At 47.3% G+C, this 14,925-nt stretch overlaps 1 protein-coding gene across 1 annotated transcript; it reads left to right on the plus strand.

Moving 5' to 3' along the window:
* Positions 1-4,932: 4,932 nt before the first annotated feature.
* LOC133891646 (uncharacterized) lies at positions 4,933-5,630 on the plus strand. The gene is made up of 2 exons (XM_062332378.1): positions 4,933-5,424; positions 5,520-5,630. Exons 1-2 carry the CDS (start codon positions 4,995-4,997, stop codon positions 5,534-5,536), a joined length of 447 nt encoding a protein of 148 aa, XP_062188362.1. The 5' UTR covers positions 4,933-4,994; the 3' UTR covers positions 5,537-5,630.
* The last annotated feature ends 9,295 nt before the right edge of the window (positions 5,631-14,925 follow it).

Genomic DNA, 14,925 nt, shown 5'->3' on the forward strand with positions numbered 1-14,925 from the left:
CCTCGGTAAGACATCCATCGCGTTCCTCATGTGCGTCTAGCTGCATTTCGCCGCTCGTCAGAGCGCTTAGGTTGCCAGAGCGCCGTTCCAGCGAGTCCGCCGCCATCTATCCCTCGGCGCCGCCGTTCCCTGCTCCTCCCCGGTCGTCGGATCCAAAGCCAATGTCCCAGATTAGATCTACTTCATACTGGTTCGGCAACCAATCAGATGATGTCGCGTGTCCCTCTTTAACCCAGTCAGCTGCCATGCCCAGTCAACCATGCCACATGTGCGCCACCTCAGCACCTTTGCTGATGTGTCAGCCACGTGTAGCCCAGTCAGCTACCACGCATTAAATAAGATTTTCTAATATATAGATAATTCCAGAAATTCCCAAAAATTGGTAATTTTGCAAATAAGACCATGTACCTTTTTGAAATAGCATAAAGAGCCCTATCTTTTTACACTTAGGTCCCTGACTTTTCCAAAATTACATTCATGTGCTCTATTTTTACAAAAAAAGTCCCTAAAACTTTCTGTTAATTACAATTAAGTCCTTTCTTAATTAAAATAAGCCCTAATCTTGTTTTTAGCATACTTTTTTGTCGTAGCTCTGTTTTAAGTGATTCTTGCGCCATTAGATTCGTTTTTCAGTGCTCTTTCTTTCTAGATAGGTTTTGTCTTGTTGTTCTTTTGTTTTGTATTTTGTTCTTAGTGTATTTTGTTTGTGTGCTTTGCCGATAATTGTGCGATTAGTCGACAACACCCTGGATTAATTTGAGGAACATCAAGACTAGGAGCAAGAATACACTGAGTAGCAGCAAGGAGAAGGCAAGTGTCCTTGATCATCTTAAATATATGTTTTTAAATGTTCTGTTTTACAAATTGCATGCAGTATTCGTCAATATGATGGGTAGTCACCTATGTTAGGTTTTCCCTAGATTTTTCCTTATCATCCCTTGGAACCTAGATGGTTTATGGTTAGGTGTCTTTATGGAGTAGATTGCTTAGCCATGCTATTGGGATACTGGGAAGTGTCATAATCTTGACTAATGAACATATGTAACAATGGTGGTTAACTTGTTAATGGTATAGCAACATGGAACCTTAGGCCATGAGCAAAGTGGTTTTGATGGTTGTCATGGTTATGATGTTAGTTTAGTGTTTGCTCAAGTAACCTAAGTAAGGACCTGTTCGTGAAGTGACAACCCAAGAAGTAACGTACCAACCACGAGGCTGATATGAGTAAGGCATGACATACTAGTTGTGTGTGTTGTATCAGCACAAAAGGGGGCTTCTGGGTAGGAGTTGAACTCGCGTAAATTCTGGCGGTGAAACTTAGGGGGCAAACTTATACTGGATTAGTATCTAGTTAGTGTAAAAATGTCATTCGGTGATTTCTTGGTGGCACACCACTAGCGTGTGTTAAGTGTCTTGCAAACATGGCAACATAGAATTCACTAACTCATGGGGAAAGCTGGACAACCTCTGTAGAGTGTAAAACTATTATAACACCCGTGCTCACGATTATGAGAGATTTGGATCCTCACATGATTAGGGGTTGTGGTTATGGGTTTGGTCATGGTTTTGGTTAGTACAGGGAGTACTGGACGGTTGTGGTATGCAAGGTGGGGAGCCTTGTATGCTGAGTGATGGATTATTTGGGATACATTTACTCAATAATTGTTTAATATTTTTTTTGAGTTCAAATATATTCTCATTACTCGCATTTACGCAAATAAACCATGAGTTAGCCTATTCTTAATATAAGCCTGCATATCATTACTTTCCCACACTTACTGAATACTCTATGTGCTCACCCTTGCTATCTCCAACAAAATATATGCTGCTTAGTGGAAGACTTTGGAGATTTCCAAGACAACGACCTGGCGTTCTAGGAGCGTGTCTTCCTGTCGGTGCCTATGGAGTGCTTGGTCACCGATGCTTTCATCCCGCTGCCGTCGTTTAGATGCTGTCATTTAGTTTTGAAGTTGTTTAGGTGAAGTCTTTATTGTAAGAAGTGAACGATTATAAGTTAAAGTATTGCTTTTGTTACTTCACCTATGACGTCCTTATGTGTGTTAAACTTCTTGGACACACATAAGCCGTACTTGGTTTTGTCCGTTAAAACTGGGTGTGTTAAATGCGCCATGTGAAAAAGGCATGATCACGCCTTGTCACACGGATGTGGGACGCGTGGCATCTTGTGGTTGGGGGGTCGTGGGGCACGGTTCTGCTCCCCCATGATCGTGGCCTGGCACGCAAAGGGACAGGGCATGCACCCATTTTTCTAGGGGAGGTAATCTCTCCCTTATCTTTATAAGGAGAGGGATTACCCTGAGCGGCCTTCTCGCTTGCGCCTCGTTCTTGTCTGCCCATTGCCTCCAGTTGTTCTTCCTTTGTGTGTGCGTCTATCGATTGCTGCTCTTCTTTCTTTCTTTTCGTCTAGCGCTTTCCCCCATCCTTCTATGATCCGTATGGCTAGCTCGAGTGCCCCGGGTGAAGCTAGAACTCAGGTGGCGCCGGTTCCTCTGTTGTTGATGGGGCCGCCGCTAGGGGTGAAGTTCCACCGTGCCAGCAGAAGTCATCCCCAGCAGAACATCGTGCTGGGGGTGTCTGCCATCGATGACGAGGAGCTTGTTGGTGATATGCCCTAGAGGCGATTGAGTTTGCGGATTGGATCTGCTAATGGGCTTTAATATTGATTAAAGGACCATTAGGGTTTAGAGTCATAATGGGCTTTAATGTTGATTAAAGGCCCATTAGCGTGCTCTATATAAGAATAGGCAGGGGCCAAGGCGCATGGTGTTCTTTAGAAACCCTAGCCGCCTCCTATTCCCGAACTCCCTTCGAAACCCTAGCCGGGCGCGCGGTGCTAGCACACCGGCGCACGGCGATTCCATCCTTGTACGTGTGGATACCGTAGAGGCGTTGCTACTATTGCAGTGCTGATCTACTCGGGACGTACTCGCGAGTACTCGGAAGGTGCTCGGGACGTGCTCGGGACGAGGTTGACGATCGACTACTTGACGCGCACGACGTTGGATTGGTCTGCTCCAACTCTTCTTCCGCTGCACTGCTCGTCAAGTGGTAACGATTCATGATCCCCTACTCGCATGGCTTCCTGGTTGAACGCGGTAGAGAAAATTTATTTTGTGCTAGCGTAGCCTACCCGCGACCCTCCAGTGGTATCAGAGCCATCCTGCGTAGTTTTTGATATGGATCAGTCACATATAGAAGATATGTGATAGAAATAGATTAGATCTATTGTTTTTATCAGTTCATATGATGGATTGATCAATGCACGGTTGGTGAATTAGAGATCGGATGAGATGCCAGTCGATGAAACCACATAGCCAAAAAGATTAGCTCGATCTCCCACCTGTTTTTGCATGCGACTTGCCCCTACCGGCTGGAATCACCATCGGGGCTAACTGCGTGCATCGCGACATGGTTGGGAGAACAGCAGATCGAGGTCGTGTGTGTTGTCATCGTTTCTGGAAAAACCTCACGCGATGATCAATGGGATTGATCTAATGGAAATTGAGGCATTATGAATGACTCGGAATTGGCTCGATACGATCGATCCGATGAGATTTTCATAGCGATTTCATAGATGCGATCTATGTATTTCCGAGAGGTTGTAATAACATGATCCCATCACGAATCCGGAATTGGGACCGCCGTTGCGTACACGCATAGATTGTTGTAATAACATGATCCCATCACGACATTAGAATTCGATTCTACGCTTAACTCGTTTTTGCAGAGAATGTTGTGACTGGTATGGCCTTGTGATATGTGATGCATGTGTGTAATTTTTCATGGCCTGCGAGTCATGGTTAATTGCAGCCCAAGGCTGTCATGTTATTGTATAACGGCCTGCGTGTCGACTTGTGATGCTTCTTCTCATGTAATTTATCTAGTGTTATTAGGTGTAATAGACTAGTACAAGATCATGGAGATTTGAAGCATGATGACCCGGAGGACAGGAACCGTGGCGATGGAGATCACCATGTGAAGGGGCCATACTATGTCACAGTTAATATGATTGCCTGTGATGTTTTTATGTTCCTGTCATACTATTCTTTCATGTTTTATATGTGGTGGATATGATTTTCATGATAGATTAGTTTCCCTCAGAAAAATCAAGAGTAATTGATGCCCTTCCAATAGCTGCACCTACAAAGGTTTTGATCATTGTGTGGTAGGTCTGCCAAAGCATTGTGCCATCATTTATCTTAACCAGTTAGAGTGGATGTCGGGCATCCACACGCATAGTATTGGTTTACTTGATAAAGCTATCAAAACGGTTTTGGGCTTTGGGGCATGGTGTTGGGCGCCGGGGCATTCGATGCCACCCAACAAACAAGAGTCACATATGGATGTGATTAGTAAGGCGTTGCTTACCTATGTCACTAAGTTTCTAGCAGTGATGCCAAAGCTCACTAGAACTTAGTTGAATATGGATCTTGATCCTCTATATGTTGTTAGAGGGAAAACACATATAGTGGAGTATCTTTTGTTAAATTGTTTAATAGAAGATTCACATCATAGGCATAGTGCTGAACCTGCATTTTCTGTTGTAGATCATGGCACCGGCCGCTAGTAACACTTCCAGTTTTAATTTGCGATCGATTCTTGAAAAAGAGAAGCTTTCTGGAACAAACTTTATTGATTGGTATAGAAATCTGAGAATTGTTCTCAAACAAGAGAAAAAGGAATATGTTCTAGAGGTCCCCTATCCTGATGAACCAGCTGATAATGCTCCTGCCGCGGATCGGAGGGCTTATGAGAAGCACACCAACGATTCACTGGATGTTAGCTGCCTCATGCTTGCCTGTATGTCCTCTGAGCTTCAGAAGCAATATGAGAACAGGGATGCCCATGATATGATTGTGGGACTCCGAGGCATGTTTGAGAACCAAGCTCGGGCCGAGAGGTACAACACCTCAAAGTCCTTGTTTGCGTGCAGGTTAACAGAAGGCAGTCCAGTCAGTCCTCATGTGATCAAAATGATTGGTTACATTGAAAGCCTGGAAAAACTTGGTTTTCCCCTTAGCCCTGAGTTGGCTACGGATGTAATTCTCCAGTCGCTCCCTGCGAGCTTCGAGCCGTTCATTTTGAACTTTCATATGAACAGCATGGAGAAAAGCATGGCTGAATTGCATGGGATGCTAAAAACTGCTGAGGAAAGCATTAAGAAGAGCTCTAGTCATGTGATGATGGTTCAAAAGGATAGCAAGAAGAGAAAGCGCAAGGACAAGGCTAAAACTTCGGATGAGATCTCGAGTTCTAAGCCTAAACCTGTTGGAAAGCCCAAGGCTGGCCCTGCCGCTTCTGACACTTGCCACCACTGCCATAAGACTGGTCATTGGCGGAGGAACTGCAAATTGTACTTGGAAGAACTCAAAAAGAAGAAGGGAAGTAAGACTTCATCTTCAGGTATAAATGTTATTGAAATTAATCTTGCTACTCGTCCTGATGATTCATGGGTATTTGATACCGGATCAATGATTCATACTTGCAAATCGTTGCAGGGACTGAAAAGGACTAGGAAGTGTGCAAGAGGCGAACTGGATGCTCGCGTCGGCAATGGTGCAAAAGTTGCTGCGTTGGCCGTTGGCGTTTACTCCTTATCGCTACCCTCAGGATTAGTTTTGGAATTAAATAATTGTTATTATATTCCTGCCTTGGGCAAAAACATTATCTCTTCTTCATGTTTGGAAGAAGACGGTTATGAATTCATAATAAAGAACAAGTGTTGTTCGATATTTTTGAATGGTATGCTCTATGGTAATTGTCCATTAGTAAATGGATTATATATATTGGATCTTGAGGATATAACTATCTATAACATTGATACAAAGAAGCCTCGGCTTAATGATTTGAATCCCACTTTTGTTTGGCATTGTCGATTAGGTCATATAAATGAGAAGCGTATGCAGAAGCTCCATAAAGATGGTCTTCTACATTCATTTGATTTCGAATCATTTGATACATGCGAGTCTTGTTTACTTGGCAAGATGACTAAGACGCCTTTCACTGGTCGAAGTGAGAGGACAAATGAATTATTGGCCCTAGTACATACAGATGTATGTGGACCGATGAGTTCTACAGCTAGAGGTGGTTTTCAGTATTTCATTACTTTCACCGATGACTTTAGTAGATATGGTTACATCTACCTAATGAGGCACAAGTCTGAATCCTTTGAAAAGTTCAAGGAGTTCCAGAATGAAGTACAAAATCATATAGGCAAGACAATTAAATTTCTGCGATCAGATCGTGGAGGTGAATATTTGAGCCATGAATTTGGTGATCATCTAAGGCAATGTGGAATCGTTCCACAATTGACTCCACCGGGCACGCCACAATGGAATGGGGTGTCCGAGCGGAGGAACCGAACTTTGTTAGACATGGTCCGGTCGATGATGAGCCAATCTGATCTTCCATTGTCCTTCTGGGGATACGCTCTAGAAACTGCTGCTTTCACGTTAAACAGGGTTCCATCTAAGGCTGTAGAGAGGACACCATATGAGATATGGACCGGGAAGCGTCCCGGATTGTCTTTCCTTAAGATATGGGGTTGTGAGGCTTATGTAAAACGTTTGTCGTCTGATAAGCTCACTCCCAAATCTGATAAATGCTTCTTTGTGGGGTATCCTAGGGAAACCAAAGGATATTATTTCTATAACCGGGAAGAAGGCAAAGTGTTTGTCGCCCGGAATGGTGTCTTTCTTGAGAAAGAGTTTCTCGCGAAGAGAGTTAGTGGGAGCACGGTGCAACTCGAAGAAATTCGGGAACCACTTGAAAGTGTTTCAGCTCCTATTGAACCACAACTCGGTATGCAAGATGTTGCAGAACCTGTTGTCGAGACACCAGCCCCACGTCGGTCGGAAAGGTTCAGTCGTGCACCCGAGCGGTTTATGTTCCTAACCACGGGGCAGCGCGACATATTATTGTTGGACAATGATGAACCTAAGACTTACTCGGAAGCAATGGTGGGACCAGACTCCGAAAAATGGCTTGGAGCCATGAGATCCGAGTTAGAATCCATGAGAGAAAACCAAGTTTGGAACTTGGTCGATCCACCTGATGGTGTGAAAACTATCGAGTGTAAATGGGTTTTTAAGAAAAAGATAGACGTTGATGGAAATGTTCACATCTATAAGGCACGATTGGTGGCGAAAGGTTTCAGGCAAATTCAAGGTGTTGATTATGATGAAACGTTTTCGCCCGTCGCAATGCTAAAGTCTATTCGGATTCTCCTAGCAATTGCTGCATATTTTGACTATGAGATATGGCAAATGGATGTCAAAACGGCTTTCCTTAATGAAAACCTAAGTGAGGATGTGTACATGACACAGCCTGAAGGTTTTGTCAATCCGAAAAATGCTGGGAAGATTTGCAAGCTGCAAAAGTCCATCTATGGACTAAAGCAAGCTTCTCGGAGTTGGAATCTTCGTTTTGATGAAGTGATCAAAGGGTTTGGTTTCATCAAGAATGAAGAAGAGCCTTGTGTTTACAAAAGGACTAGTGGGAGCGCACTTGTGTTTCTGGTCTTATATGTGGATGACATATTATTGATCGGAAATAATATTCCAATGCTCGATGCTGTCAAATCTTCATTGCAAAAGAGTTTTTCAATGAAAGATTTAGGAGAGGCAGCATACATATTGGGCATAAAGATCTATAGAGATAGGTCGAAAAGACTAATCGGATTAAGCCAGAGCATGTACATTGACAAGGTATTGAATCGGTTCAATATGCAAGATTCCAAGAAAGGTTTCTTGCCAATGTCACATGGCATCACTCTCAGCAAGAATCAATGTCCTAAGACATCTGATGAGCTCGAGAGGATGAGTGCGATCCCGTATGCTTCTGCTATCGGGTCCATCATGTATGCTATGTTTTGTACACGCCCAGATGTCTCCTATGCTCTAAGTGTTACGAGCAGATATCAATCGAACCCAGGTGAATGTCACTGGGCTATAGTAAAGAGTATCCTCAAGTACATGAGAAGAACTAAGGATATGTTCCTAGTCTATGGAGGTGAGGAGGAGCTCGTTGTAAATGGTTACACCGATGCTAGCTTCCAAACCGACAAGGACGACTCGAGATCGCAGTCTGGTTTTGTGTTATGCCTCAATGGAGGTGCGGTGAGTTGGAAGAGTTCCAAGCAAGAAACGGTTGCTGATTCCACAACGGAGGCCGAGTATATCGCAGCTTCGGAAGCTGCAAAAGAGGCTGTTTGGATCAGAAAATTTGTTTCTGAGTTGGGTGTGGTCCCTAGTGCGTCCAGTCCAATGGACCTCTATTGTGACAATAGTGGTGCCATTGCACAAGCCAAGGAGCCTAGGTCGCACCAGAAGTCCAAGCACATACTTCGGCGCTATCACCTCATTCGAGAGATTATTGATAGAGGTGATGTAAAGATATGCAAGGTGCACACGGATTCGAATATTGCTGATCCGTTGACGAAGCCTCTCCCACAGCCCAAGCATGAGGCACACTTGAGCTCTATGGGTATTAGATACTTGCGGGATAGACTCTAGTGCATGTGAGAGAATGTGTTCTGTCTATGCTAATGTACTTTTGGATAATTGTTATCTGGTTCCATGAATAATTATCATTTACATTGATCAGCAAGTATGTGACTTGTTTGTGAAACTCTTTGTTTTTATGATGTTATTCTAAATAGTCCCTAATCTCATATCATTGTGTGGGACAATAATGATTTATAGATTAGCACATTTGACTGAATGATGATCATGTTTCACGGATCATAGATATGGAGATATCAAATCAGTAATGTGGACACATGTTAGAGAACATGATGTTGGATAGACCCACCCTGAGATACTGCTGGGATTGTTATTTTTAATGTGCCATCAGTTGTTATCTCAAATGGTGTACCTACAGAATCCTTTGACCTGAGATCATCATTGATTCCAGAATGTGTAGTAACACACTTAGGGGCTTCCAAACGCTATTCCGTAACTGGGTAGTTATAAAGGTTGCTTTCGGATATGTTATGAAACATGTCGTGGGATGTGAGTGATCAAGATGGAATTTACCCCTCCTAAATAACGGGAGAGATATCTCTGGGCCCCTCGAGGTAGTTGGATTGGAAAGTGCATGGCCATGCCAATGTGATTAAAGAGTTAATCATGGTGAATCCACTACTTGATCGAGTGAATGGTCGAGCTATCACAAGGGTGGCACGAATCTCGCCTTGAGCTTGACTGGTATCGTGTGGTAAAGGGATTGGTGCATGAGTATATCAAGGTTCAGCCGATATGATCTTTGTGTGCATTCGGGAGTCAATATGTCCTGCTAGGTACCGCTATTGACTTGCAATTCGGAAAAGGGTTTCCGGATAGCGGCCGTTTACACATGAACCTAACGGGTCACACACTTAAGGGGATGGAATATAAAACTTGTACTGACTCTAGTGCAAGTGGGAGATTGTTGGTGATATGCCCTAGAGGCGATTGAGTTTGCGGATTGGATCTGCTAATGGGCTTTAATATTGATTAAAGGACCATTAGGGTTTAGAGTCATAATGGGCTTTAATGTTGATTAAAGGCCCATTAGCGTGCTCTATATAAGAATAGGCAGGGGCCAAGGCGCATGGTGTTCTTTAGAAACCCTAGCCGCCTCCTATTCCCGAACTCCCTTCGAAACCCTAGCCGGGCGCGCGGTGCTAGCACACCGGCGCACGGCGATTCCATCCTTGTACGTGTGGATACCGTAGAGGCGCTGCTACTATTGCAGTGCTGATCTACTCGGGACGTACTCGCGAGTACTCGGAAGGTGCTCGGGACGTGCTCGGGACGAGGTTGACGATCGACTACTTGACGCGCACGACGTTGGATTGGTCTGCTCCAACTCTTCTTCCGCTGCACTGCTCGTCAAGTGGTAACGATTCATGATCCCCTACTCGCATGGCTTCCTGGTTGAACGCGGTAGAGAAAATTTATTTTGTGCTAGCGTAGCCTACCCGCGACCCTCCAGAGCTTGACCGGATGGTTAGGAAGGAGAAGATTCCCTCTAGAGCCATCACTCAGTCTTTGCTGGATGAGGAGATCCTGGAGCCTCTAGCCCATGATTTCATGGTCTTCGAGGCATTCTTCGAAGTGGGCCTAGGCTTTCCATCGATGCCGCTGCTCGAGGAGGTGCTCCGCCACTATTACGTGGAGCTTTCATAGCTCCATGCCAACGCCATCGCCCACCTGGCCACCTTCGAGTGGGCCACGTGGGCGGAGGGGTGTGAAGGGAGGGCGTATTTCATTGTGGCCTTCCACTTTGCCAGCTGCCAGCCGAAGGTGATCAAGGGCGATGGGATGAAGAGGCCCCTCACCTTCCTGGCAAAGGCTATTATCGGTCGATGGTATACCGGGTGGTTACAGTGATGGTTTTACTACAATGTCGCCTCATATCCCCCCTTCGCTCCACAAATCGGGATATCGCGCATGTCCCGGAGCCAGAGACGGGGATCACAGATGACCAATTTGCTTCGCAGCTGGCCCTTCTCCAGAGGGCGGCTAAAAAGATGAGCATGCGTGACCTCGTGGAGGAGTTCACCATGTTATGCATTCGGCCCCTTCAGATGGGTTGGGACTATGCCTTCGTGCAAGGTGCGAAAGAGTGGCCAAAGGTGTACTCCAGTCCCCCTTTCAATTCTGGTGAGTCCTCTTTGTTGTCTGATTTTTTATCCGCAGATGTGAGCCACCTTTTTCTTACAGAGAGCTACCTTCCGCTGGAGAGTGTGGCGGAGATCGCGGAGGTGATCCTAGACCCACCTACTCACGCGGAGCGGGAGCGGCGTGTGGCTCTAACACAGAGCTGGGAGCGGTACAACCACGTCTGCTTTGATCTCGGAGTGGGGGCTCCGGTATGGCGGGATCCGCCGGAGCCTAAGGCTGCTGGGAAATGAGTGCGTGCCACTCCCACGATCCGCGCGAAGCCACTTCGAGCCCGGTGGCCTTATGTGTCTGAAGGTTCGCATACCGGCTCGATGGCCGAGTCGTCCAAGGTACCGCTGGTTCGTAGGAAGCGTCAGAGGTGGGTCGAGAGTGTGGGTGACCCATCCGAAGGTGAGGGTCAGCTCAGTGGTGGTGACCAAGGGAAGGGCCTGGCCTCTCCAGATATTGCCGACCATGACCAGAGCCCGAGAGGAGGCGTGGCCTCTGTGGAATATGATTTTGGGTTCACTGGTTCAGATGTCGATGACGTTATGAGCCCTTCTATGAGAGGGTTCGAGGGACTTGGTGAGGCATCATTGCTTCATTTAGCTATATCATGTTTTGGTCGTGATTTACCAGGTCTGGTGTCTTGTTCTGAGTAGCTCACTTTGTCCTTTTTTTTCTTCTGATGTGCCTCATAACAAGTAATTTTGATGAGGGTACTAGGAGATGGGGGGCACCAAGCCTTTGACACGACCCCTGTGATGAGGTTGAAGGCCTTCGTCAGGCCTTGGAGGAGGCCCGGAAGTAGGTGGAGTCTTCCGAGGGTCATCTTCAGGAGGAGATGGCGCGCCATGAGCTTGAGGAGGGTCTCCAGTGGGAGGAGGTTTTAAAGTGGGAGCGCGCGGAGGCTGAGGCGCAAAAGGCTACTAAAGACCTCCCGGTGGTGAGGGAGTTCGCCGACGCAGCCAATGTAGCTCATGTGTTGGCCAAAGGTGATGTTGAGACCCTTCGGGCAGCAGTGGGTGAGGTGCTGCGAGAGCTAAAGGAGGCTTAGGCATCGGAGGGGGTACTGCGCTCGGAGTGCCAGTAGTTAGCTACACTTGCATCGGAGGTTGCCCAAATCACCTATGATACCATGAGAGGCCTTGGGACCAGGTGTTTGCCACTACCCTCCGACTCGGAGGGGTCGGCTATGCCGCTCTTCTAGCTTTGGTCTCTGTGAAGGTCATGGTTAGAGCTGCGGAGACCTACGCGAGGTCCAGCGCACGCGTGGTTGCAGCGCTCCAACTGACCCTGCTGCACCAAGCGGGGGTTGGTCCCCTCTAAGTACTGGAGCGGCAGGTGCCGGATTCCATGATCGAGGCTTTTCGGCCAGAGGCACCTCCGGTGGAGATTCGTGTAGCTCTAGAGAACTTTCGCCATAACTTATGGGCAAGGCATGGCCGGAGCCTGACGCTGTGCTACATGGCAAGTCAGGTGTCTCTAGGCGCTCCGAGGGGTCTTCACCCGGGTTCTTCATCGGGAGGTCCGACCCTTCATCCGGAGCCTACAGGCGCACCGCGGCTCTCTGGAGGCTTTTATCTTCACGTCGTTGCTTTGCAGGAGTAGTCTCTGCATGTGGACACCCCAGAAGTGTAGCTTTGTCATAGGTTGTCTGTTTTTGGCTTTCTTTTCTTTCCGAAGGGGGGTCAAAGTCTTAGTATGTTGACTACCCCCTTCTGCTTCATGTATTTGGCATTTTTCTTATCTAATAGAGCCATGTTTGTCTTCTTTTGGTTCGCCTGTGTTGTTCTGGAATGTTCGTGCCTTTGAGGATAACTAGAGTCCGTTCTGCGTATATAGGTGCGGCGGCCTGAAGCCGGAGGGGGCCCCGCTCGTATCCTCCGGGGAGCGACCGAGTGTGTCTGGAGCGTCTGGGGCCACTTCGCCTGTCTGACGGTGGAGTCGCTTCGTTATGCTCCGCGATTCTGAGGGGCGCATGGATCCAAAGGTGGTCGCCGATGTCTTGGTCAAGGTTGAGCTGGAGGACCCCCTTGTGTCTGCTCTGGATGTATATTTTGTTGCAAAGGACGACTGGTGTGCAGCCCGAATAGCCTGGGAGGTTGTCAGCTCATGCTTCTTTCAACGCTTCGTCCTCCCCCGGGATTCTGATGGAAGGGTGCCTTCAGAAATCCTTGAGCCTATTCTGGCCGAGGTGAAGGTGGTGGAGGTACAGGCTGCGGAGTCCCCGCTGAAGGAGCAGGAGGAGGAAGAGCTGGTTTTCTCGGCCTTCGACTCGTATCCCTTCCCAGCGGATCCTTCGTCATAGGCAGTAGCTCCCTCAGTGGAGGGGATTCTCGTCGAACCCCTGTGCGCAGTTATCGGGGTCAATTCTCCAGGTCTCACGGTATTTCTAGGAGGTGTGGCAGTCAAGCGCCCTCGTCCTCTCATAGTATTTTAGGGAGGTGTAACAGGCTAGCAAGTTTGCTCGACATAGATTCGATGTATAGCAGTTAGTTGAATACAAACTCTTTGTATGTTATGTATGAATAAACTTGTGTTGTGTTAGCTTTGTTTTTTGGTGTTTATAATTTATCGCATCAATGCTTCATTATCGTATCAACGCTTCGCCTGTGCCCCTATCCTAGCCCCTTCGCATTCTGCGACTGTTAGCGGCCTTGGGGTGCAAGATCTGAGGGTTACTGCATTGCGTTAGGTGTGAGCAGGGAAGAACATATCGTTTACTAACATTTTGATGTGTGACGCCTTGTAGTACGAGGCTAGGCCTTCAAGATACCAGAGGGGTCAGATGATTTTGGCACGAAGACTTTTAGTCTTTAAGGTGTTGGAGGATCATTACGTTGCATCAATCCTTTTTGGCATGGAGGCTAGGCTTTCAAGATGCTGGGGAGGTTATCCCTCCGCCACATAGGACAGCCACGTAGGTTAGCTAGACCTTAAAGATGGCAGAGGGATATATGCCTGTCTAGCACGGAGGCTAAGATGCTGGAGCGGTCTTTGCCTCTCCACCACGTAGGTTAGCCAGGCCTTAAAGATGGCGAAAGCATATACTTTTCTGGCACGAAGGCACTGCCTTCAAGATGCCGGAGGGTTTTTGTTCTCTGGCACGGAAACAGTGCCTTCAAGATGCCGGAGGGTCTTCGTAGGTTTTGTGTGGGGTTGTTGTGGGGTTAGGGCTTTTTTGGGAGGTAATACCTCTAGGTTTGGTGGCTATTTGTGGGTGTGTAAACCTACGGTTTTTTATTGTCCTGGACCTTCGGAGAGGACTGAGCCTAGGGTCCCCTACACATAATATTTGCGGAAGGTCTCCACGTTCCAACTTTGTTCGAGGGGGGTCCATTCTGTATCGGCCGGGTGGTAGGAGCTGGGCCAATTAGACCTGAGGACCAGGTATGGGCCTTCCCATTTGTTGCGCAGTTTTACCAAAGCTAGGGCACGTCGAAGTACTAGGTCATCGGGCTCGAAGTTTCATGGTGCAACATTAGGATCATACCAGGCCTTGGTTTTCTTAATTTAGTGATCAAGATTCTGGATGGCATGGAGCCGCATGCCTTCGGTGAGATCGATGGAGAGCTCTCTTTCTCCAGTAGTTTGTGGAAGTTTCACCCTGAGCGAGCATCCCTTGATCTCGGTGGGAGTCATGGCCTCGTCACCATATAGGAGACGGAAGGGGGTGAACCTGGTGGCTCGCGTGATAGTGGTGCAGAGGGACCATAAAACCTTGGGAAGCTCTTCGACCCATAGGCCTCGAGCTAGGCCGACGAGTCGGTGATATAGGCCGGAGAGGATATTGTCGTTGGGCCGTTCGATGGCCCCGTTGGACAGGATGTCGAACTGCCGCGAAGCATAATTCGATGCCGAGGTCGTCGCAGAATTGTCTGAAAGGCCTGAAGTCGAATTGTGTACCATTGTCGGTAGTGAGCTATCGTGGGATGCCAAAGTGGCAGATTATCTTCTTTCAAAAGAATTTCTGGACATTCTTTGATGTGATCGCCGTGAGGGGCTCAGCCTTGACCCATTTGGAGAATTACTCCAATGCTACCACCGCTTACTGAAGTTTGCCTTTGGCACAGGGGAATGGTCTAATGAGGTCCATGCCCAAACGAGCCAAGAGCCAAACGGGGGTGATTGGTTGTAGGGGAGCCGAGGGCTGGTGGCTTCGACGTCCCATCCATTGGCATCCTTGGCAGGTGCGGACAAGGTCTTCTGCATCGGATATGATTGTAGGCCAATGGAGCCCCTGGCGAAGTGCCTT

Source organism: Phragmites australis, chromosome 14 (assembly GCF_958298935.1).
Source record: "Phragmites australis chromosome 14, lpPhrAust1.1, whole genome shotgun sequence".
Lineage (NCBI taxonomy): Eukaryota > Viridiplantae > Streptophyta > Magnoliopsida > Poales > Poaceae > Phragmites > Phragmites australis.